The 23,966-nt window shown below is 44.7% G+C and overlaps 1 protein-coding gene across 7 annotated transcripts in view; it reads right to left on the reverse strand.

Annotated features, from left to right (window-relative positions):
• Positions 1-16,315, reverse strand: part of myt1b (myelin transcription factor 1b) — a 31,294-nt gene extending 14,979 nt beyond the window's left edge. For 3 of the 7 annotated variants that reach the window (XM_035522518.1, XM_035522516.1, XM_027007009.2), the window contains exons 1-6: positions 7,611-7,783; positions 7,389-7,489; positions 3,684-3,738; positions 2,697-2,727; positions 1,240-1,302; positions 119-393 (exon numbers count right to left, since the gene is read on the reverse strand). In XM_035522518.1, coding sequence (XP_035378411.1) covers positions 119-393; positions 1,240-1,302; positions 2,697-2,727; positions 3,684-3,738; positions 7,389-7,489; positions 7,611-7,665 — 580 coding nt within the window. In that variant the 5' untranslated portion in view covers positions 7,666-7,783. Of the gene's footprint in view, positions 1-118; positions 394-1,239; positions 1,303-2,696; positions 2,728-3,683; positions 3,739-7,388; positions 7,490-7,610; positions 7,784-13,101; positions 13,382-13,411; positions 13,526-16,289 lie in introns of those variants that run through there. The other 4 variants (XM_027007003.2, XM_027007008.2, XM_027007007.2 and 1 more) reach the window with 4 other exon arrangements.
• Positions 16,316-23,966: the final 7,651 nt, after the last annotated feature.

Genomic DNA, 23,966 nt, shown 5'->3' on the forward strand with positions numbered 1-23,966 from the left:
GGCAGAAAGAGATCACCGTTGTAATGATCGTTACCAAATCCTTAAACGTATCTTCAGAGACTGAACTTATTTTTGTCACTGTAATGACCAGCTGGTACTGACGTGTTTCAACACCCACCTTCATCACCCTCTTCTCCCTCTCCTGCCTCCTTGCTCTCCACTATCTGCCCCTCGTCCTCTCGACGCGCCCCGACGCAATGCAGCTGCTGGCCTTCCTCTTCCTCATCCTCCTCCTTTCCCTCCGTTTCCTCCCCGCTCCCATCGCTCTCTGCGTTGAAGCACTCGTCCAGCGCCAGCTTCAGTGGGTGGGACTTCCTCTTGGAGGCAGGCTGCTGTGCCTCCTCCTCCTCCTCCTGGAGCCTCCTCTTTCTGGCGAGTGGACAGCTCAGTGTACTATAGGAAAAAGAAAAGTAAAACAGGAGGAATCGCAGGGCAGGTTTTTAGAAGAGGGAATTGACTCAGGCCGGTTCGCCTTAACATAGCTCACACTTGATGGCAATATCATTATCACCACATAAAGCCATGCAAAGGGCACAAAGCGAGCAAGCAGAAGAGGGCTAAAAGGTTGGCATACAGTGTAGTGCCCTCCGTGTACCTGTGGAGGGTGCTGTGTGAACTAAAAACCTGTTGCACATAATAGTCAATTGACTGGAACACTTAATAAAACCACAATCAAAAGAGAGGGATAGGGAGAGAATGAGAGAGAGAGGGCAGAGGACAACATTCAATAAATCCCTTGTCTATAAAGCCTAGCTACTGAAGCAAGACATGGAGAGATCTATAAACATAGAGTGTCTAAAATGGCCTCCCGAACAGATACACATGTAAATAAAAATAACTGTAATATATTTCCAATAAATTGGAGACCTGACTTAATGCCCTGCCTAGAGGCTTCAGACACACCACAGAGAGAGAGAATAGATATGTGTGCGTGCGTGCGTGTGTGTGTGTGTGTGTGTGTGTGTGTAACAGAGGGTCATATAGGACAGCAAGTGTTAGAGAAAGAGGGATGAAGATATTACTGAGAAAGGAAGAGAGAGAGTTAGATAGAGAGACAGTGGCCAAACAGAGGGGAAGATGGTGTGCAGATAAAGACTAAGGTGACCGAATGGTTTGCTGGCAGATAAAAGCCAGGGGCTGTCAGGAAGCACCCTGTGTCAGACCCTGCAGCTCTGTGGACTAGAGAGAACTACAGACTGAAGAAGACTGAGGACTTATTGGGTAGTTAAACTCTCATACCTTCTGTGTCGGGCATATTTGCCACTGATATGGCCAGAGCCATTGCATCCTGGAGTTGGACAGCTAAATAGGGTCAGAAGCAGATCAAATTAGTTTTTGGTCCAAAGAAGATACTTTTATAGATACTGATATCTTTATTTCTAACATGGCAAACTCCAATATTCTGTGGAACCTAGGGATGTTTAAATACATTTACCAAAACAAAAGCTAAAAATGTTGGCTTTTTTTTTTTCTTTTTTTTTACACCTTTATAAATACCTACACTTTTATATCTATGTTCAAAGCGAACATAAAATGATAGCCTTGTTGGACTTTATAGACCCTGAGCCTTTATGCGTAAATAAGTATTCTGTTCAAAACCTGTCATTGTCCTCGTTCTATGTCATTTATCGGCACTCCCTCTTTTACAGATCCATCCTCTACATTATGCCAGTTCGACCAATTAGCAGTCTCATGTGTTTAAATGCTGCGTTTGCGCGCGTAACGAACAGAAGCCCATTCTCGGCACCTACACGCTCTCCAGCAGTGAGAGCAGGCATGCGCCAGGAGACACGGGAAAGCGCCGGCAGCTACAGCAGGGCTGTTTATGAATATGTCATGCAAGATGATAATCTGCAGCCATGCATATGCATGAGAAAGCATGTTAATTACATGTAGGAGCCTGTGTTAGTGCAAATACAAGAGCATTCCTTTAATTAGGGGCAGCAAAAAAAACCTAAACAAAACAAACAAACAGCAGTGAGGATCCAAACAGGGCTGACGTGATGGCGGTAAGGGTGCATAGAGTACATGTGACCCAGTGCATCATATCACACAAGCCATGTCAATGTGAGGTCCTTTGTAGGTCGCAGGTTACCTAGGGGGTTGAGGTATGTTACGGGGGCTGACAGCGGTTATGGTGCTTCGCTCGCCTCTTTAAACCAGATAGACGTTAAAAGGCACATAAGGAAATACGCTAAGCCAGCTATTTAACTGACCCTGGTGCTGTAATGTGCGGCAGTAAATCCGGCCCTGCTAAATGGTGCCGCAGGCCTGGCCATGATAGGAGAGGTGGGGGCGGTGCCGCTATAGGGGCCTCCTGCCCTGGCCGGTTCAGCCCACACCGGTTGCCATGCTGACTGCCAGTACAGTCGCATGAGTGCTGGTACGCTTGAACTCGACAAGGTCGACACAAGGCGCACAAAAAAAAAATATCACACAGCGAGGGGGGGGGAATTTAATTCAGAACGAGAAAAACATATACGGCCAGTCAATTACGAATCATCGGTGGGGATTCCATCAATCTTTGACGCGCCTATGGTAGTCTCGCCTTGAAATGTCATGTCCCTGTTGAGATGATGCGCTGGGGTCGCGCGCTCTGCACCTACACGTGGCCTCGCACAAGCAGCTGTGGATAGGATTGGCCACGGCGACGGAGCGCCGGCACATTTGTCTGCACAGGAACAGATCTCTCTTACCTCAGCTCCTGTCCGACAGTCTCGGCGGGAGCTGTGGGGAAACAGACAACGAGGATGGTGAAGACAAGCAGAGAAAGTGCGAGTGCAAATAACTGCAGAGAACGGTGATCAATAAATCACCAACGCGTCGAGAGCCCAGGAGAGCACATGCAGAAGGAAACATACATGAGTGCATTATCAGGGAAAACATGTGCATCATTTGCTTACACACACACACATACACACACACACACACACACACACACACACACACAGGCAAGCATGCATACATCCACAAAAAACAACTGATTCAGCCAAAACTTCCAGTCTTGATGAGCAGTAAAATGTGCAGCTATATGCAGCCTTCAGCAAGGGACTGTAATTAATTGTTGCTGTAGAATTAAAAGCAAACTGTGAAATGCAACATAAAATTGCAACATCAGCAGTGCAAGGTATTTTTTATCAATACCTTTGAGGACAACATTTAGCCAGACAAATGTAGAGTAGAAGGAGAGTGGGGGAAAAAAGGTACGCTAGGTAAATCTCTGGATTAAAACACACAGATTTTCTGTAATACATGTTTAATCGCAAAAAAAGACAACCTGGATTTCAAAGCAAGACATGACGGTGCACTGCTCAGTGCTCCATGATGTGGTATTACATTTCTCTGTCTTTCATCATGCTCTCTTCATTTCTACAGCATCGTGTGAACTCTCTCTCTCTCTCTCTCTCTCTCTCTCTCTCTCTCACACACACACACACACACACACACACACACACACACACACACACACACACACACATACACACAGCGAACGCAGTCTAGAAGGTCGGTAAGCACAAGCAGGCCTGTTGGAATGGGCATGAAAGCTGACGCTTAGCTGACTGGCACAAATTATGCTTGGCTGACCAGCAGAAATGGTGACTCCAGAGACAGACAGAGAAGACAGAGAGTGTAAAGACAGAGAGAAACAAAGCGAGTGGGGAGATAGAGAGAGAAAAACATACCTTTTCCTCCCTTGGACCGTGTGCGTGTTCGCTTGTCATCAATGTCTAAACTCATCTGTCATAGTCAGAGAGAAAAGGGGAGAGTCAAAATATCATGGAGGAGGACACACACACACACACACACACACACAGACACCGCACATACACAGCCACGCATACACACATATACTTCCATCCTCACAGAAATATATTACAGCAGGGAACATACTCAAATACATAGGGCACTGTAGCCAGTTGGTCATTCATAATATACACATTGTTCCAGGATATGGCAGACACAGTCTCTCTTCCATTTTCCTGTAGTATGGAGCTATCAGATTATCTCTGCAAGTCTCACCCATTATTCCCCAATCCAGAAAAACACAGAGAGACAGAGAGGGAGGGTGAGAGAGAAATGGAGGGAGAGAAAGAGAAAATGTAAAATTACTGCAAATAAAAGTAAAAAAAACTACATCCCTAAAAAATACACTGGGTTATATCCTTCTCTCTCTCTCTCCCTCTCTCCATCACTTCATCACCCTGCAATTTGTTGCACCTGAACAATCAATATGATTGGCCCGTGCTCTTGGGGAAGTGCGGGGCATCTGGAAAAAGAGCCCATTTGTGACCGTGGTCCCATGGGAGGCTGGAGTGGTAATTATAACGGTAATAAGCACAGGGCTGACAATAATACAAACACAGTCACTCCAAATCACTGTAATTCCTCTCTCACAGGGCCTACTCTCTCCCTCATCCCTAGACTGCGCTTTCTAGCACAAAACAGCAGGTGTCAAACCCTGTCTTACACACACACACACACACACACACGCACATGTGGATACAACCTAGAATGAGCTCACTCTAAAGCTATTGGCTGGTTTTAAGGCACAATGGTGCCATTAGACACGATTACCCGGATGTGTTTGAAATCAAAGTGCCCTGAACCCCTCTGCTGCCGGGCCCGGCCCTGACCCTGGCAGCGGCACACTGGAGTTTCACAGGAGAGTTTATCGTTCGTTCCCCTGCTCTTTCTCCTCCCCCCCCCCCCCCCCCCCCCCCCCCCCCATCTCTCGTGCGGGCCACTTCCTGTTGATCGCCGACTTTTTTTGGGCGCGAGGCATAATGGGGGTGCTGTGTGGGACTCAGGGGGTAAAGTCAGTTGAAAAGTCAGCTGTGTTTGCTTGCGCGCGTGTGGGTGTGTGTGTCTGGTCACATCCGGGCGTACAGGTGCGCCGGCGGGCCTCTCTCTTTCCCTCCGGGAGGCGGCAGGCGGGTCGGCGGGTCTCACAGGCCTGCTTTGTGCTCGCTGGGCCAGCCTTTTGGGCCGGGGGGGCGGGGGGTGAGTACGCACACGCTCCCCTGACTCACTGGCCCGCGAGGAAAGTTTGCTCGAGCTCTCTGCCAAAAAAAGAAAGTAAAAAAAGAGAGCCGGCAGAGATGAACGCCGTCATTGTGTGTGAGGACAGCCGCCCTACGTGCGCGCGCGAGCGCGCGTGTCTGTGGTGTCTCATTCATCAGCAGAGTTTGTATACCCTCTCTGTGCTTCTGAAACGTGCCTCCGACCCCCAAAACACAAAGCCCAGGGGACAGATGAGCCTACTGCATTCTTCTCCTCCTAATGATGACACTATGCGGCTCTCCCTCCCCTCTGTCTCTCCTCCTCGCAACCTCCCCTTTCATTCCTTCTCCCAGCTTTAGCTGATAGTCAACACATGAATTGCACAAGCAGTAATAGAGCCCCGTGTCGCTTTCATGTTTGCGTAACCATAGCGACGTGTGCGTTCCTTTCAAATAGGTAAGCGCATCAGAGTTCGCATCTCCACCCCCTCCGCACCGCACCCCCCTCCCCAAATTCCAGCTCATTAAAAGTGTGCGTCGAGGAGCTCGGGCCTGCCTTTAGCCCTCTGTCGCCTTCATCTGCCTTTCCCTGTATCTCTTTCAAAAGCCTTTTTTAATGTATGTTCAGACCTGTCCTTCGTCTGGGGTCTTTTTTAATTACGCCCTTTGACCGAAGAATGTATGTTAGCCAGACGAAGGAAGGAAGCGAGACATGGAATGACAGAGAGAGAGAGAGATGGGGGGAGAGAAAATGACAGGGCAGAGAGAGAGAAAGAAACATATATGGAGACATACTGCAGAGAGAGAGAGAGTGATAGAGAAGGAAAGAATGAGAGAGAGTGTGTGAGTCAAAGAGAGAGATACACAGAGAGTGAGAGAGAGGTGGGTGGGTGGGTGGGGGGGTCATGAATTCTGCAGAAAGCGTACGATAAGAGCTGTAGATTTTTATGAGTTAGGATATGGGGAGGTCCACGCATCCCTGGAGGCTGTGTGCTGCATTATTAATTATGTCCCTCTCCGCTGGCCGTATAGGCAGGCGTGCGGGTGTGCGGGCAGGCGTGCTCCCGCTTGCTAGCCTGACAGCTCTATGTAAATTGCTGGCTGGGGGCAATGACTCCACAAAAAAGGTCACCTCTCCGCCCCTGGTGGGAAGAAATGAGCCTTTTATTCCATCCCACGTTTACAAGAGGAGCACCGAGCTCAGTGCAGCTCTGCAACAAGCCACGGAGTGACAGGGCGACCGACGTCTCCGGAAATTACCTGTGGACAATTAAAGGAGTCCGACACTGTCGCCAAGGAGACCCATCGAGCCCGTCCGTCACGGGGCAGAGGAGGAGCAGGTTTAATGGATGCGCTCCGAGCTTGACTGACAAGCAATGAGGGTCATGTTTGTGTGTGTGTGTGTGTGTGTGTGTGTGAGTGCACCTGTAAATGTAGAGCTGTGGATATGAGTCGTGTCGTGCACCGCTGCGTATGTAAGCAGTATCTGTATTTGCATGTGGATATGTTCATGCTTTTCTTTCTTTCATGGACAAGATCCTCTCATCAACACCCCTGTTCTCCGTGTGTTTAAACAGACTGAGGCTCAGCAGGCCTGCCATTCTGCTGAAGCCTGCTAGCTGCTGCTCATCGCTCAGAATGTGGCATTATCTAAGTGGAGGCTCTTTAAAGCCAAGCAGTACGACTGCAACCCTTTAAACATATCAAATCAGATCAATGAATCAGCCGCTTCAGACGAATCCCTGTCATCAGAGCCGAAGGGAAAGAAAACATTTATTGTGTCCCTGGGGGACTGGTTTTTAAGCTCTCTCTGTTCCACTTTCACTGTCTCACCTTGCTCTCGTGTATCTCCTATCGGGACCCGTCTAATGAGGTTCCTACTGGAACGAAAATGATGGGAGGTGCTGTGCAACAAGGAGCCTGTTGCACAAAGGAAAGCATATGGACCGAGAGAGGCACCACGCAGCGGGCCAAGCACACACCTCAGCAGAAGTGGTGATGGGGGGGAGGAGAGGAGAGGTAAAGAGGGAGTGGGTGATGGAGCGAGAGAGAAAGTCTTCTTTTATGCTGATCAAAAGAATGCAAACAAAAGCAGCTCAAGGACATGGGCACTTTCAAGCCACTCCACACCTCCCAAATAATGCAACAAAAAGGCCTCCGGAAACAAAGTCTGACAGGGTGCGGGACAGGCGAGCTTCATGCTCTTTCAGCACGCCAGCCGCTTTACACAGGCACAGCGCGTTTGGGGGCGGAGGGGTGGAGTCAGGTGGACGCACTCGGTACTCGGGAACCTGACTCCAGGCTCCTCCCACGGCTCAGCGAAGGGCAGAAGCTTGAAGGAGACCCTCGCCTCAAACGTGGCTGGCAGGGGGGTGCGGCGGGACTCACTCTGATTGGTCGGCTCTGTGGTCTGAGAGAGGGCCGGCCGCGGCTGATTTTGTCTCCTCGCGTCCAGCGCTGGTTCAGGAGCTCTCCCCGGTACTCATTCTCTGCTCCAGGACGAGAGACAGACAGAGGGGAAAAGGGGTGAGGGCAGAAAAGGGAGGAATAGAGATGCAGGTAGAAAGAAGGAAAGGAAGAAAGACATGAGGCTTGCAGTGCGTTTATTACCACAGTTTCCATTCCAAAGCAATGGTTCAGCAGTAATTGGACCAGCTCGCCCCATCACCTGTCCAGCTAAAGTGAAACCACTGGATCATAAAGGCCATTTTCGGTGGCAGAATCTCTGAAACGAATGCCGCACCAAATAGGACAGTGTGAATTCGACTACCTGAATCCGTAGATCCTGTCATTGAAGCCACTACAAGACTACAATGAATGAAAAGTCCTATGAGAAGAGGGAGTGTATGAGGAGAGCCAGAGTGTACTGAAGATGAGGAGATGAGTGCACTAAGCCATATTTTTTACCACCTAGTAAAGCAGGAACATCCTTCACATTTTACACACGCATGTCACACATGACCACAAACGTGCGCACAAACACACACACAAACGTACACTAAAGTAGCTGGAATATCTGTCAGTCTGCTATTAGAATCAATCAACTGTGTGCATTTTTAGAGTGCTTTTAGTTGTGGGGGGTATAAGGGAGTGGTGTGGCAAAGAGGGGGTGGGTCAGGGTTCTGGGGGAGGGGCACAGAGTCATAAATAATGAATCAACCATAAATCAGAGCTCTTTTTCCCTTCTTGTTCTTTTTTCATCAGGGTAATAGCCTCTGCCACAGTGCTGAATTGACAGACATGCGAGTTAAAGTAATAAAAGCGTGTCCTGATAAAACCTGATGAAAGTAGAATCCCCCAGAATGCACTGCTTTGGCACTAATTCTGTCACACTCTGCATTACCGTGATCCTCCAATTCATCACTGTACACAGATCAGTGTCTCACTGCTGGATTTCAGTGTCCAAATATGTGCTCCGGGATTCAGTTTGTCCTCGTGTCGCAATGTGAGCTATGGTTTAGAGCATCATTGAATTTAAAATTAAGATACATTTATGTACTTCACTGACAAATGTTAGGGAGAACTAAAACTTCGCAGAACTTCATGATAATAATAACGCTATTGTCAAATGCTGATGTGATAACAACAACAATAATAATAATTATTATTATTCTTATAATTGTTATTATTATTTTGTGTCTGGTATATTATTATTATGTTGTTGAGGCTTTTATAATTATTCGTATTGTATTATCTGTTTTATTATACTCTTTTTCCAGTTTACCTTTCTATTTATGAGGCCTGTTAACACCCATCTCCCCTTCTCTGTTGCATCCACTCATAACTTCCTCTCTCCTCCTCTCACTCAATCTGTCATTTTTTGTTTCTGACAGTGGGCTCCCATCTGTCTCAGCCTGGGCACTAAAACACACCTCTGATGGAGAGAGAGGGAGAGACAGAGAGAGAACGTGGGAGAGAGAGTGCTAGAGAGCAGAGAGAGAGAGAGAGAAACAGACTTAGCCTTGAGTGATAGAGTTTGCTGTCAGTAAATAAGGGGCTTGTTAAACATGTCTGTCTTCCCTGTGTCTGTTCCTCTCTCCTTCTCACCCTCTTTATCCCTAACATCTGCCCTCCTCTCTCAGCAAGCACAAAGTAAACAAACCAGCCAGATCTGATTTGGCTCCTTTGAAAACTCTGCAGAGCAGCAATAACACAAAAAGACAGGCAGGATGCCAGTCAGAAGCATGGAGCTGAAGGGCATTGTCAGGAAAAGCATTTTCAACATTTCCAATGCACTTTACATGCGTGCATGCGCGCACACACAAATACACATGCACACACAAATGTGCGCACACACGCAAACATACAAACACACACACACACACACACACACACACACACACACACACACACACACACACACACACACACACTAACTTTCTGTGCTTGCACAGAACAAAATGCTTATTTTTCAACTTTCAGCTTCCCTCTTAAAAAGTGACTATAACAGCACTACTGTGCACCCTCCCAACTGCTCCAGTGCTCTCTCAATTTCAAGCCATATAAACCAAACTGTGTATCACAGACAGCCCTTTTACATCACCCTGAGAAACCCCTGCAGCCTTGTTACAAAAAGTCCACTCGACACTTTTCAGGTCCTCTAGAACAACCTCACCTCCGTAATCCAGCCCTGTGGTACTCTGTGCCCACAGTAGTTTCTGGTGCTACCCCTACTTAAGCAAAGGGAAGATTTACTGGGGGTGAGCGCTGCATTAATTAAAGTTAAGGAGAGATAGATCACAATTAGCTGATTGCCTAGAATATTATTTTAGGGGATTAGTGGCAATAGACAACAAGACTTTGAAAGACAGAAACTGATGATCTTTCATAGATAAAACGTGATGAACAGAACACAGGAGGGAGAAAGCAAATAAGAGAGAATGGCAGACAGAACTATGTTTTCCATATCTAGCAGTATTCTGCAGTGTAGGGTTATGTAGAGTTTAGCAATAAATGCACACTTTAGATTACATTTGGGTAGATGCCATGGCTGTAATCTGCAGGGCAATACAATTGCAGGATTTAGCAGTAACTTTGTGCGACTAAAAGTATTGCTATTAATAAGGTGAATGATCAAGGAGTTGCGTAAACGTATTCAGTTCACTCAAGTGACGACAACACACAAAAAATAAATTTCTTATTATTATTATTATTGCTATTATGTGTCTGGTATATTAAATAGAATGTACTGCAGTTCTGAATCATAATTATTTTTCTGGCCAGAAACGGTAAATATATCAACAGCCACTCAAAGTCACTATACAGCGATACTGTTTAAAATAAAATAAAATAAAACCCCCATAAAAGAGCTTATTTGAGAGGAACACTTTTCCCGCCTGCAAAAGTAAAACTATATGACACCCACAAACGGTGGAAGGTGTCTGATTTTGCGACTGCTCTTTCGATATTCAGCGCTACTTCCAACAGAAAGAGAAGAAACCGTCTTTCAAGGTTAGCGATAAGTTGTTTTTGAACCAACCGCACGGGCAGAGGAGATTTAGTGTCGACTCAAGAACACTTGTTCCGAGAATAAAGTGAGCAAATAATGTTGCAGTTCCAGGGCAAAAAAAAAACAAAAAAAAACGGATGTAAAATGACATAACAAGAGGAACGAATGCGTCTTAAGTCGCCAATCAGTTTAGGTGTATGCAGTTTAGTTTTCCAATGCTCCCAGCCCATTACAAATACCACTTTTCTTTATTAATGATAGGGACGACCCTGACCCCGGCCTTCATGGCGTGACTTTGTGGAGTGCACTGAATGATAACAGCGCAGTTTGGCCCAGCTGGTCCATTCGACATGTTTATTGCGCTCCCCACTCCGGCGGTCCCGCGACACCTGCTGCCGACACCGCAGTCGCCGCACGCATCTCAATTTTGCACCTTCTCAAGTCGCAAAAGTCTACCTTGTGCAAGACACAAGACCATTTTGTGTCGTTATAAACGCACACGACTTGGCAAGACCGAAGAATTCGTGATGTTACAGCTTAATCAAAAGAAGAAGCTTCTAAAAAAAGAGCTTTGTCCATTATAGCTAATGGCTCCATTGATTCAAAGTATCGTATAGTCCAAAGCTTATAGTTAAAATTTATGCTTAGCGAGTCGGTTAACTGAAACATCTGTCGGTCGATTTTTAAAACTAAACCTAGCCTATAAAAACGATTTTCGGTCATACGTTTAAAAACAAGGGACTGTGAGGATATCACAAAACATAAAACAGATAACATCCACCTTTATTAAACTCAGAAGTGTCCTGGCATCATTCCACCCACCTTTAAATTTCTCCGCAATTTCCGCAAAGATAGAGAGATAGAATCTGCCCAAGTTATTACGAAAGCCCTTTCCAGGCGATAAAATAAACGACCGTGGGCGCGGGTCTACTATTCAGCTGAATAACCAGAGCCGGCGAACGTTCACTGTAGTCGCAGTGCAAAACGAAGTAATATACAATATAAACAGCATTTAGGTTACTTTGCAAAAGTCTTGTTTTTCATTACACTGGTTGCACTTTTGCAGTAGCAGCAGCGATAGGAGCAACAGTAATAAAGTAACACAAGCAATAGAGACAGTATCGACAACAGTATTTGTCAGTAGTAAAACTAAGAGAAGCAGGGGGTTTGAGCGCAGAGACCGGTAGTATGATTTGGCAATACTGTGTGGTTTCATTTCTTAATCCGGGGTGGTTATAATTAACACAACAAAATAGTAACTAGCACTATCTATTATATATAATATCAGTTCGGTTTCTTGTACGAAACCCTAGTCGTGTAGCAAATAAACTTTCAGGTCAAAGATGTGCGGGGGAAAAATCACAGTCAAGCATCCTGTACATCCACCATCTTGGTTGCAGGTGTTTTGATCCGATACTTCACACAATACAGAATATGTCGCCAATGAAAACACATAATGTCAGGATAACAGATAAACGAGGCGCGCAGGCACTCGTGTTTAAGCCCCGTCGCACGAGAGAGACCGGGGACGGGAGCGGACGGGCGCTATTGCTTCTCCACTCGGTCGCGGTTCATGTTTCATGACTTTCTCTTACGCATCTCACCAGGGGCGGTTGACATTTAAAGAGAGCATCTCCACTCTGTTCTCTGCTGCAGAAAATCAAATGGCCACCCCCTCTTCCTCCACGCCATTCGTGAGCTCTGCCGGGAGTCCAGTGCTACGCCCATTGTTCGACCTTAATTACAAGAGCCATATGGAACTAACTCCAAATACTGCCGGAGAATTTAACGCAACTAAAACATCGAAGGATGCATTTTTTAATAACTTATTACAAGCGTGCAACTGACTGCAGCAGTAAATACTGAAAATCTTATCCTGACAATTATATGCTAAATGAAAGAAAAGCTAAGGAAAAGCCAGTTACAACAGCGACGCAAAGACCTTTAGATAACGCATTAACATGTAAAACGGATCGCAGCCTACACGGAACCGTAAACTGAAGGAAACACCAGGCTACGCAACCGCATGCGATTTCTGTGGTAAAGTGCGCAAATAAACAGCCATCGCCACGTTTCAGCGAGAGCGCCATAGTTTACCGCTCCACCCTCACTTTTCCCGTCTCAACTCCTCACTCTTGGCTTCTTCGAGCACGCAACTGAGCGCCGCAAGGAAACGCGTCTTACACTACCCACTCCATTTCAAACCTTCGAACATATGCTTTCCATATGTTACTACTGTTTGGCTGATGTTATCGTCACACTTCAAGTATTATAATCACTCACCCGTAACAAATCAATGTCCACACAGGGATTCAAAAGAACACTGATAGCCTCGAAGGTTAAATACAAAAATAACTTATCAAGCTTTTCTTCTCCAGGATCAAACACTTTGATAAGGTATGACATCTCGCAGTGGGATGAGTCAGATAAATCAATCTATAAGTATGACTAGCTTTGATGAAATGATTAAGAAACGTTCTGAGAACTGCGACTATGAGCTAGAGGCGACTTCTTGGTAGGCTAAATTCTTCGCACATCTTACAGTCCAGGAGCTAAGAGTATTAAACGTTTGCTCTTTATGAAATACAAAACGGCAAAATATACTCAAATGCAATGACTCAAGATTAAAAAACAATTTAGGATAATATTTACCTGAGTAATAGGATAATTCCGAAAAATGTCGTCCTACCTACAAATGGGAAGGTCTTCCTCGTTTTTGGGATGTATTTAGTATGCTGTTAAATAGTTTGAATAAAATTATCCCATTTACAGATATTTAAAAGGTCTAAACTACTGATCCGGTAAATCCAGATAGTATCACAGAGAAAACGGGATAATTTGCCTTTTCTGATGCTGCTACGGGCGCGCCAGCCTCCAGAAGGGGTGGTAAATGTTACTTGTTTGTAAGCAAAAACATGGCTTCATTTGCCTTTGTCAGCGAGAAAACGTAATATTGACTTACCTTTCCCTCATGAGCCATTGTCCCCCACCTCCTCCCTCCGCCCTTTGCCATGACATCACGAAAGCTGTAGTAAAACCTACAACATCAGATGGGCTGGGCTTTGGGTACCCCCCACAATAATTCAATGGGCATGTGTAGAGATACATACACACACTCAGTCTCTTATGCTGTCTCTTCCCCAGATATAGGCTATAAAGCCGTGAACGCGCTCGCTCTCTCTCTCTCTCTCTCTCTCTCTCTCTCTCTCTCTCTCTCTCTCTCTCTCTCTCTCTCACACACACACACACCCACACACGCACGCACGGGCAAATACTTTCAGATAGTTTATGCTTTCGGTATTTGTTTATCGGAAACACTAGGGTTGTTTGGATGCAGACTATGCAGACAAATAGCATCAGCTGTCCCGACAAGTATCTTTTGATCAATAAACACACTGTGCGCCTTGCTTCGTTGTATGTGCGTCTGGTAGTGTCCTCTGAACAATTAAGGGCATAAGCCGCTTATTTCACACCGGGTGATTAATCTTTAGTTTTCCACAAAAGCATGTCGCTACTTTTATGTGGACCTTCCCCCTGCGAGCCATCCTAAGTGGTACCGTCCAGTGAATCACACAATAATTTTTTGTTTGGGGAGGGCTTTGAGGTGTGTTTCAACTTACAGAGGACTATGGTATCTGTAGGTTCGGTCTTTAAAGTGTGCGTGCAAGAAGCTTTTTAACTGACTCTGTCGAACATTAGAGTGGTCAACATCTTATGTCTCGGAACGCTTGAAAGTATCCATACTATAGTTCATTGAAATCCCAAATGTTGTTATTATTCCAACAACCAAAATCGAAGTATAATATATAAATAAATAATTTACATGTAATTAAATAATTAATTAACGTAAATAATTTACGTTCGTTCATTCCTCCACTCTTACACTTCATCGATTTTAAAAGTGTAAAAAGTAAACAAAACTTATATGCTTAACTGGAAGAACTACATCGTAAAAAAACGTTGCTTAACAGAAACGGACCACCGTATAGAATATTTTTAAAGAGTACATATACTCAACTACTATCACTTTAAGTAAACAGACCAATGGAACTTGGAACGACTCCCAAATACTGTTCACGCGGTTGTTTTGCTTTGTTGTTTTGTAACCATTAGTGAAAATGACAACCATTCATTACAAGCCATTTGAGAATATTCTCCACAAATGCCACTCTTTATCTGCTGTCTCCACGCTGCGCACGGGGAAATTTCCAAAAGCCAACCTTCGCCTTTCAGAAATTCTATTAAATTCTTATCTCTTTGAGGCAGGCTCTTTTTTGCTATCCCATTGTTATGCACTGGAGCTGAAATCAATCACGAAACGTCCACGCCGCATCAATATGATTCCAGTTGTGCGACGCTGAGCAGAGCTCCACTCACTGAAACACAGCCCAATAAACAAAAGGCCAAAAGGAGAAATATATACACATACAAAATAAGCTCCACTGTCACACGCCCGAGACCAGGAGTCAGGTGTATGGGGCAGGTCCGACTATTTCTAAGAATATCTCCCAGGACGAAAAGCAAGTGATAACAGAAAACGGCTAGAACAAGCACGTAACCAAACTGCGCTTCAGCACCCCAGACAGCGCTTTAGCGTACGCGCGCTGGCCAAGGACCATGGACAGCGACATGGTGCCAAGTAACGAAATACATGGAAATAACAAACGGTTCATGTTGTTCACAGAAAATGTATTGTCTTCATTGCATTATTGCAAAAATACCAGCTTTTGTGATGTGTAGGTTGAACATCTTGTGTGAACGCTGAAAATCTAATTCATAGTTTACTGACAGCCTGGGTGGCAACCTTGAGGCCAGCTGATCAGTTTATTGTCAAACTTTTAAATTACCCTGGGAGCAAAACTGCTAAAACATAATTTCCTATGTCTCCCTTACATCCGCTATGAATGGTACTAACATTATTCTGGTGAGGAAAGGTATGCAGATGTATTGCGGAAATGTTTAGTATGAGTCTACGACTTCGATTTCAGTGTCTAATCATCGAGACAATTTTATTATAAATGGAATACCCTTTTTTTTTTTTTTTCCTGCTCCACAAGCAGCGCTTTATGTCAGCTGCTAGTTCAGTACGTCGCCTGGGAGCACCACGAGACCGGTGGCGGTATTGTGGCGAGAGTCTGGTCAGTACAAAAACTGCATAAGGTGGCAGCTGAGGGAATGAAGTTGAGAGGCCCCAACTCTGCGAAGGCCCTCGACAGATGGAATAAGCCGACAGACAACAACAGAAAAGTTTGAATGCGCCTCGGGGCTGGTATTGTCCGCTGCGCAGTCGTTATAGTCCCCGTGGAAACAAACCGCCCTTTGTCTAAATAGTTCGACAGCAGTGAAGTTTAGTAAAGGGTGTGTCTAGTAAGTTCCTGAAAGTTGTACACTTTATACAAATCTCATTCTCAAAGCTCGTAGATAATCAATCATAGAATAACATAATCAATCATAGAATAGTCTAAGAGCTGGTATAAAGAAAACACTGATTTATTTGTTCCTTATGATATGTACACACTGTTATAGCGACCTAGCTAATCTTTTCACTCTCATTTTTTACACTGAAAAGGTATTAGTTGGGATTAAGCTAACTTGTAAATTTTGTTTTCACATGTGAGGGAGGCGACTTCTATAACATTTCCTACAAAATAGGCTTGCTCAGCTCTGAAAAAAAAAACTTTTACTAGAAGACCCATTTTCTAATTTTCTAACAAAAACGCCCACGCGAAAATATTTCACATGCTTTCTATATCCTAACTATTTTTAACTAATTCGCAGACTGCCTCTGCCATAAACTATTAGTTAATGTGGAGATAAAATAAGAACTAAATTTAACTCACCTAAGAAAGTTCTACACAGCTTCATTGTTTCAATCCACTATTTCCCATACGCGTCCGTCAAGTGCCGATAAAGTAAAGTTGCGAGGAAAAAAGTTGTGGTCAACAGAGCAGAACTTCTCTCTTGGACCTGCTGGGAGCAGGAGGTACGGTGAGGCGTGTGCGGGGTGACGCAGGCTCAACAGCCAACCAATCATCGGAGTGCTACCAAACTCAGCCAATCAAAAGCGTCGGGCTCAGTTGTCAACAACAATGCCGATAGAATGCCAACACAAAGGACATGTGGCCTGCGATTTCTTAGGCGCAGACCAGACGGCGTTTCCGATTAGTTTTACATACGTTTGCAAGCCTAAAGTCTTAAAGTCTTGCAACTATATATATATATATATATATATATATATATATATATATATATATATATATATATATATATATATATGAAACACAAATTACCAAAAGTTAAACGTTTAAGTATCATTAATTGGCATGTTTTGTCATTACTGAAAAACATGCAACTTTTTCAGTATACACATATATGGCTGTGAGAAGTAAACATATATAACGCAGGGAAGTAAACAATCCAGAATTACTGGCTTGTAGTACCAAAAACAATTTTTATAAATACAGAGAGCGAGAGAGACAGAGAGACAGAGAGAGGGAGAGAGAATGACTGTATGTGTGTGTGTGTGTGTGTGTGTGTGTGTGTGAGATAGAGAGAGAGAGAGAGAGAGAGAGAGAGAGAGAGAGAGAGACAGACAGAGACAGGAGTATTTCTCAGATGAACTGAGTGAACATTTGCATCCTTTATGGAGCGATTAGAGAGAGCAGAATCAGATCCTCTACTAGAAGCACTAGGCAGAGAGCATAGTGTGTGTATGCCTGTTGGTAAGAGCCCCAGCACTCTCTCGTCACATGCACTCTGATATCAAGACATCACACAAATCCCACTGGCGCCCTTCTCACCACTTCATCCCTTTCTGCTCTCTGCCTCTCTCTGAACATTACTCTCCCTTTTTCTCCTCAGCTATGCGCACTCCTCTCTCTCTCTCTCTCTCTCTCTCTCTCTCTCTCTCTCTCTCTCTCTCTCTCTCTCTCTCTCTCTCTCTATGCACTTGGTCCATGCCTTACATGCTATTACATCATTAACACTCCTGTCTTCTGAAGCAATCTTGATTTTTTTCCCCCAAATCATTCGTTCAACCAAAACAAGCAAGGCACTGCAAATGACTGAAGCCAACGCAGACACACATATATGCGTGCGCGCGCACACACACACGGAAGCGGCTTGCTGGCGAGGAGGCAGGAAAGAGGAGAGAAGGCGAGCAGGGTGTGGAACTCCCCACAGCGGCTTTGGCAGGGCCCGGCCTCCCCTTCAGCAGATGGCTCTTTTGATAATCACGCTCCTCTCCAGGCCTGTCTCCATGCCCCAGCTCTGCGTTACCATGGCAAGCGGACATGTAATGGATTCGCCGCTTATTAAATTTGCCTCCTTACAAAAGAGAGGCTCTCACTTAAAATGGAGAGCAAGCCAGTGTGGCGCACGCTCAGCCTGCTTTATCACGGCCTGCCAGACTTTCCCCCCAGTCACCTCACACTCATTAACCTATTAACTTTAGGGTCTTCCCCCTTTACTGCTGCGCGCCGCCTTTCGTACACCTAAAGTGAGGGTCTACCACTCCCCGAGTGCTCTGCAGAGCACAAGGGTTTGCAACTGCACCCCGGCTTGCCATGGTCCTCACCCTTGCCCTCCTTTCTTGACCCCTTGACAACATCGCCGCTCTACAGGAGGCTCTGCTCAGTCCCGACATGCCCTGCAGCTGTCTGCAAGGCCATAGAATAATAATGAAAAAAAAAAAAAGGTTTCGGCAAACACAGGGCAAAGCTTTGGAATGTACTGCAGGAGACAATGCAGGGGGAGAAAAGCACTAGGAGAGAGAGAGAGAGAGCTAGAGAGAGAGCGAGAGTAACCAAACTACATAGATCCATGCTAGAAGGTGAAGCTTTGGATTCAAATTAAGAACTTTACTTTAAAAAGGAAGTGTTCGGCTGGAAGCCACCATGTGACTAAATGAAATGTGACCTTCATGTTAGCTCTAGGTGTCATTTCTGATTAGCGCAGGGTAAGCAGGGTGGCTGCGTGGAGGTGGATGTGAGGTAAGAGGAGATACACGTGAATGGCAGCAGATTGCTGGAGCTGCAGTCTCAGGGACGAAGATGCACTGGGCCATGCACTTTGACTTATGAGAACAATCAGGCCTGGAGCATGTCTGCCCTTTCATTTGTCTATGTGCCTTAACCATCCCCTCCTCTTCTTCCTCTCTTTTAGTCTCACACACACACACACACACACACACACACACACACACACACACACAAACTCACGCTCACTCACTCACTCACTCATTCACTCAAAGGGCATCTTAAATCTTTTTTTTGTGCCACCTTGCAAAGCGACATGACTAAGCTTGAGGAAACAGCATGATACTGTAAATAGTGTGATAATGAATGTGCATGCTTTACAGGAACTAGTATTTAGACTTCTTCCAATTTTTGTTGTTAAAATATCACTACTTCACTACTATTACTACTGCTAATAATAATGCTAATAATTCTTCTTCTTCTAATCATTATTTTTATTAGGTAAACAATAATGACAAGAATCACTCTTTCATTGCCCTGGGCCATAAACAAACAGACCATCACAAGTTTGACCTGGGTGCAAGCTTATATTATCATCATCTTTAGTCTTTCAGATGTTGATTTCGATGCCCCCCCCCCCCCCCCACCACCGCCAGTCCACGAAGGGGCCAGTAATGCCAAAGGATATACAACTACTCCTCCACCCCTGTGGCCTTCTGCTTAATAAGCCAGGCAGGACCCCTCCCTTTTTCCAACCCCTTCAGCCTGCCCCCTAACTCCCCCTACTCTCCTTGTACATGTCCGTGCTCGAGCATGAGTGTGTGTGTCTGCGCGCGTGCGTGCGTGCGTGCGTGCGTCCAGGCCTGGCTCCGCTAACTGCACTCCAGCTCGTTGCCTCATTACAATGACAAAGAGCTGCCACACTTTTGGGTGGAGCCTCGGGCCACGGTAGGCTTTGGGCCCTTTGAGCGGACGGCATACTTAATAGGCTTTGTGCAAGGGAAGAAAAGGGGGGGAGAGAGAGCGCGAGAGAGAGAGAGCGAGCCAGAGAGAGAGAGAGAGAGAGAGAGAGAGGCGAGCAGGCCCAGCTGTCACGGCACTAGATATCAGTCTGACACAGCAGCACTCTTCCGCTTTCTGCCCCCCTTTGCTGAGGTTAGTTGTAGACATGCACAAAAGTGAGTGTCTGGAGATGGAAAAAGCTGACGCGAAAGAGCTGAGCTAGCAGCATCTCGATCATGAGCTGAATGAAAAAAAAAAATGCTCTACAAAACTCAATATAATGTAACATAGAAAGGAAAGGCTCCATTAATTCAAGAGAAATTAGAAGAATATTACAATTAAGGAGAGTAAATTGACCTATAAAACCCAAGAAAAGAAATGTAAACAATCCAAATCAATGTATGCTTAAAATCTAAATGAGGTCACTTGAAAAGTGCAATATGCTATTTAAAAAGTTTTACTTGTTAATCTGGAATGCTTAACTTTTATCAATACAGTGTGTAACACTGTAATCATTTGAGGTCTGAACATCATCCCTGCCAATGTGCGTGCACACACACAAGACAAGCTGGAGCAGGATGGGTGGTGTTTAGCAGATCCAGCATGCTGTGGGTGGAGGTGGGCTGAAACCTGTGGAAATGTTTGCCTAATCCAAGATGATCATGCCGGGAAGCTGTTAAAGCCTGTTGGATCATCTTAACCCATGTGCTGAAGTGAAGGAGGGTTTGCTTCAAGGCCTAAAAGTGGTAGACCATGCCGCAGAAGGGTGCGGGGTTCGGCTCTGCGCCTCAGAAGGGCCCTTCCCCCAGCGTGAATTAGGAAAACCATTGCTCACAAATCATCAAACGCCATCATCAAACTCCATCCTCTCTGCCCCCTCCTTCACCCCAGCACTCCACGAGAAGGGGTTGAGAACAAAAACGAGCAAGAGGCATGAATAAAACGGAGGACACCTGGACCAGGGGAAATGGGGACACAGTGCACGGGCGGGACTGAGACACGCTGTACACGGATAACAAAATAGCGGCTGTGTGCAGGCGTGCATGCGCGCATGTGTGCGTGTGTGGATGCTTTGTTGCTATGGTAGCAGGCCTCAGCTGATTGTAGGTTATGGGGGCTGGGGGCCTGCTTGGAAGGCATCTGTATGCAAATGTCATTATGGTATAGAGATGTTTGGAGAGGTCCCGGAAAAAGTGAATGGGGGAGGTGACAGAACAAATGAAAGGACGGAAGAACTGACTGGGGGACCATTTTCATAAAACCACCATTTCTCATAAAGCCACACAAACTCTAAGGTAGTGGTAGCTCAGCTCACGAGACATTTCCAATCTTATGCTTCCATATAAAGAATTTAGTTTCCAAGAGCAGCACACACACACACACACACACACACACACACACACATAAATATTATATATATATATTTGAGACATTAAGACATTTACTGAAAGTCAGCAATAACTGAAAAGTATTGCGAGCACATGAAGGAAGGTTCATAACACACACTTATGCAGCTAATTAGTACATACAGAGCTTACATAGCTTATCTTTCTCTACTGCAGTGTAACATTAAAGGAAATATTATCTGCTTCTTGTAAATGTGCTCCAAATGCTTAATTTTTTGCAACATTAAAGTAGAACAGAATGTGACACAGATCCTTATAGACAAAAAGACATTCACACAAAAAAAAATATGAGGAAGCTTCTGTGATGAGAGAAAACACACACACACACACACACACACAAAATGTGCACACAATCAGGTCACAAGAGCAGGAGATACAAATCGCTTTTCTGTTACTTATTACTTATCATTTATTATTTCTTATTGTCATTCACTTTTTCGTAGCTCTTGCAGTTCTCTTTCATAATTTCACAAGAAAGTCTGTTGGAACCCACAACCCGCAATTTGAATAAACCTCTTCACTACAAAAAGTGTTCACATCAAAATGGCTCACGTGTGGATGGACCCAATACAACATGTTTTGCTCACTGCACTATATGGCACCATGGTGTCAGAACGTATATGTGGTATTGTCCTCTTGGCATGAATAGAAGCACTACTGTAGACTGATCCATTCATCCTCTTTGTCCCTCTTTGGCTAGCACACGAACAAAGCAATGCATGGAAATGCACTAGGTTATATTTTATATATTATTTTCCAGGATAAAGGGAGTGGTAAAGAACAAAAATAGTGGCCCCTGTTTTCTTTGTTCTAATAGAATAAATGCTCCCATCAACTACATTCCACTTTCTAAAACTCTAAACACAAAGCCCTCATAAAGCTGAGAGGCTTATTGTACGAATCAGCCACAATTTTCAACAACAAATAGTGCTGTTCTATTTTAATCCTTTTCATCAGTCAAACCAAAGAGCAATAGTTTCAAGGTTCCAGAAGTCATTTGCATTTGTTTAATCTGTTTTCACTTTAAAGTTCAGTGTATCGATATAAATTAATTTAAATAAAGTGATGCCTCACTCACCCTGTAAAGGAATTGGCATCTTGATCATCTTTGTACAAAGATTTTCCTTATAAAAAACAACAAACAAGCAAAACTTAGAAAAAAGAAGAGGGAATCCATACTAAAGAGACATCTGCCTTAATGTGGATGGAAATGGACAAGATACTGGAGTATTATGGACATATATAGAAATAATTCTTCAAGTCTGAGAAACTTCTGGAGCCAAACTATGTTACATAAAGTAGAATCTTGGTATTACATTATTATTAAAATGTTCTACTATCATAAGATTCCCAGTCATTTCAAATATGCTTATAATAAGACCATTTACGTAGACAAAGATCTTAGAGTGTAGAGAGCTAGAGTCAATAGCTACATCAAAATGCATAACAATGGTGTGATATTAGTCTAACTGAGGCTGTTATTCTGACAAATAGACTAAGACGTGCTCATGTAGACCCAGGTCTAAGCTTCCCCAGGATTAGCCCAGATAGAAAATATGGTCAAGGCCAGCATTAGCTGAGATGTTTGGACATATAAATACCTGGATCATTTAGCAAATAAAGCTGTAATTGCCAGAGTCTGTTTTTATGTACAACTGTAAAAAGAATGTACAGCATTTTTCGACAATTGCATGGTTATTGTGGTCAGACTGTACAGTGGGAACAATGATGACAGCTGGATGTGTGTTTTTTTAAAAAGAAACGGAGCAAATCTTATGGACAAGTACACATTACAAAGTGGCATGGTTTGATGTCATGCTCTTACTCCACATACTCAGTGGCAAAGCCTGATGTGTAATTGTAATAGTCACAGCACATATGGGGGCAGTATCACCGGGCTTTTGGCATATGCGCAAACGTGCTTTCACATGCAATTACATACATACACACACACATAGAGACATAGACACTTATACAGCCATGAAAACAAAAAATGATGAAATGTTCTAAGCGCCCTACCCTTTAACACACACACACACACAAACACACACACACACACACACACACACACACACACACACACACACCCACCCCCCACACACACACACACAGACACAATGCTGTCAAGCTGTCAATGCTGTCCCAGGAGTCAGGAATCATGAAAAACCCTGCACCAGGAAGACTCTCCATTAACCATTCCGTAGGAGTCGTATCTATTCATCCATTACTCTAGCTCTCATGCACTGCCCTCTCTTCTGGATTAAAAAAAAAAAAACAACAACCCAGGCCTCTCTCATTCTTCTTTACACAGTATCTTGACGAGGCCCTTACAGAGAGTCAGAGTTATCGCAACTACTGTCGTACCATGGTCTCCCCTCACTCTGCAGCTTTGCTCCAGGTTAAAGAGAGAGCCGGGGGGGGGGGGGGGGGGGGCATGAATTATTCATTGTGGCCCATAATGAAACGTGGTCCACTCTTTAAAGTGTTTGGTATGTAATGGAGTTTCAGCCACAGAGCTATCATTTTCTCTTAATGGTGCTTTCTGGGCTGCTCGCTGTGACCCTCTCCACACACACATACACACACACACACACACACACACACACACACACACGCACACACGCACACACACACACACACACACACACACACACAAATGTGAGTGAGCACATACAGATGAACACACACACATACACATACACCCACACGCGTGTGCACAGACACCAGCGAGTGAAGGCGATTACCGACAGCTGCAGGAGTTTCAGAGCGGCCAAAGTGGCCAATTTTCTTGATGCCATTTAAACAACAAACACAGCAGACTGTTAAAAGAATGAGAGCGAAAAGTAGGAGAAAAGGAGGAGAGAGAGCAGCACTGGTCATTGCACTGAATGTGTGTGTTTATACATGTGTGAATGTTCACTCAGAAATGACTTGGCTTTAGTCTGGCAGTTTGCTCACTCTGTGTGTGTGTTCATGCGTGCATGCAGGTCCTCAGACACGGCTCTTTTAGCCGATGCATCAGAACACATTCAGTGCCAGGACTTTATGCTGTACTGTTGCTGTGCGGTAACTACACACAGGCTTCTTTAGTGCAAACCTTCACGTATTTTTAGTCCTGTGTGTGTGAGTTTGC

This window comes from Electrophorus electricus, chromosome 24 (assembly GCF_013358815.1).
Source record: "Electrophorus electricus isolate fEleEle1 chromosome 24, fEleEle1.pri, whole genome shotgun sequence".
NCBI classification, from domain to species: Eukaryota; Metazoa; Chordata; class Actinopteri; order Gymnotiformes; family Gymnotidae; genus Electrophorus; species Electrophorus electricus.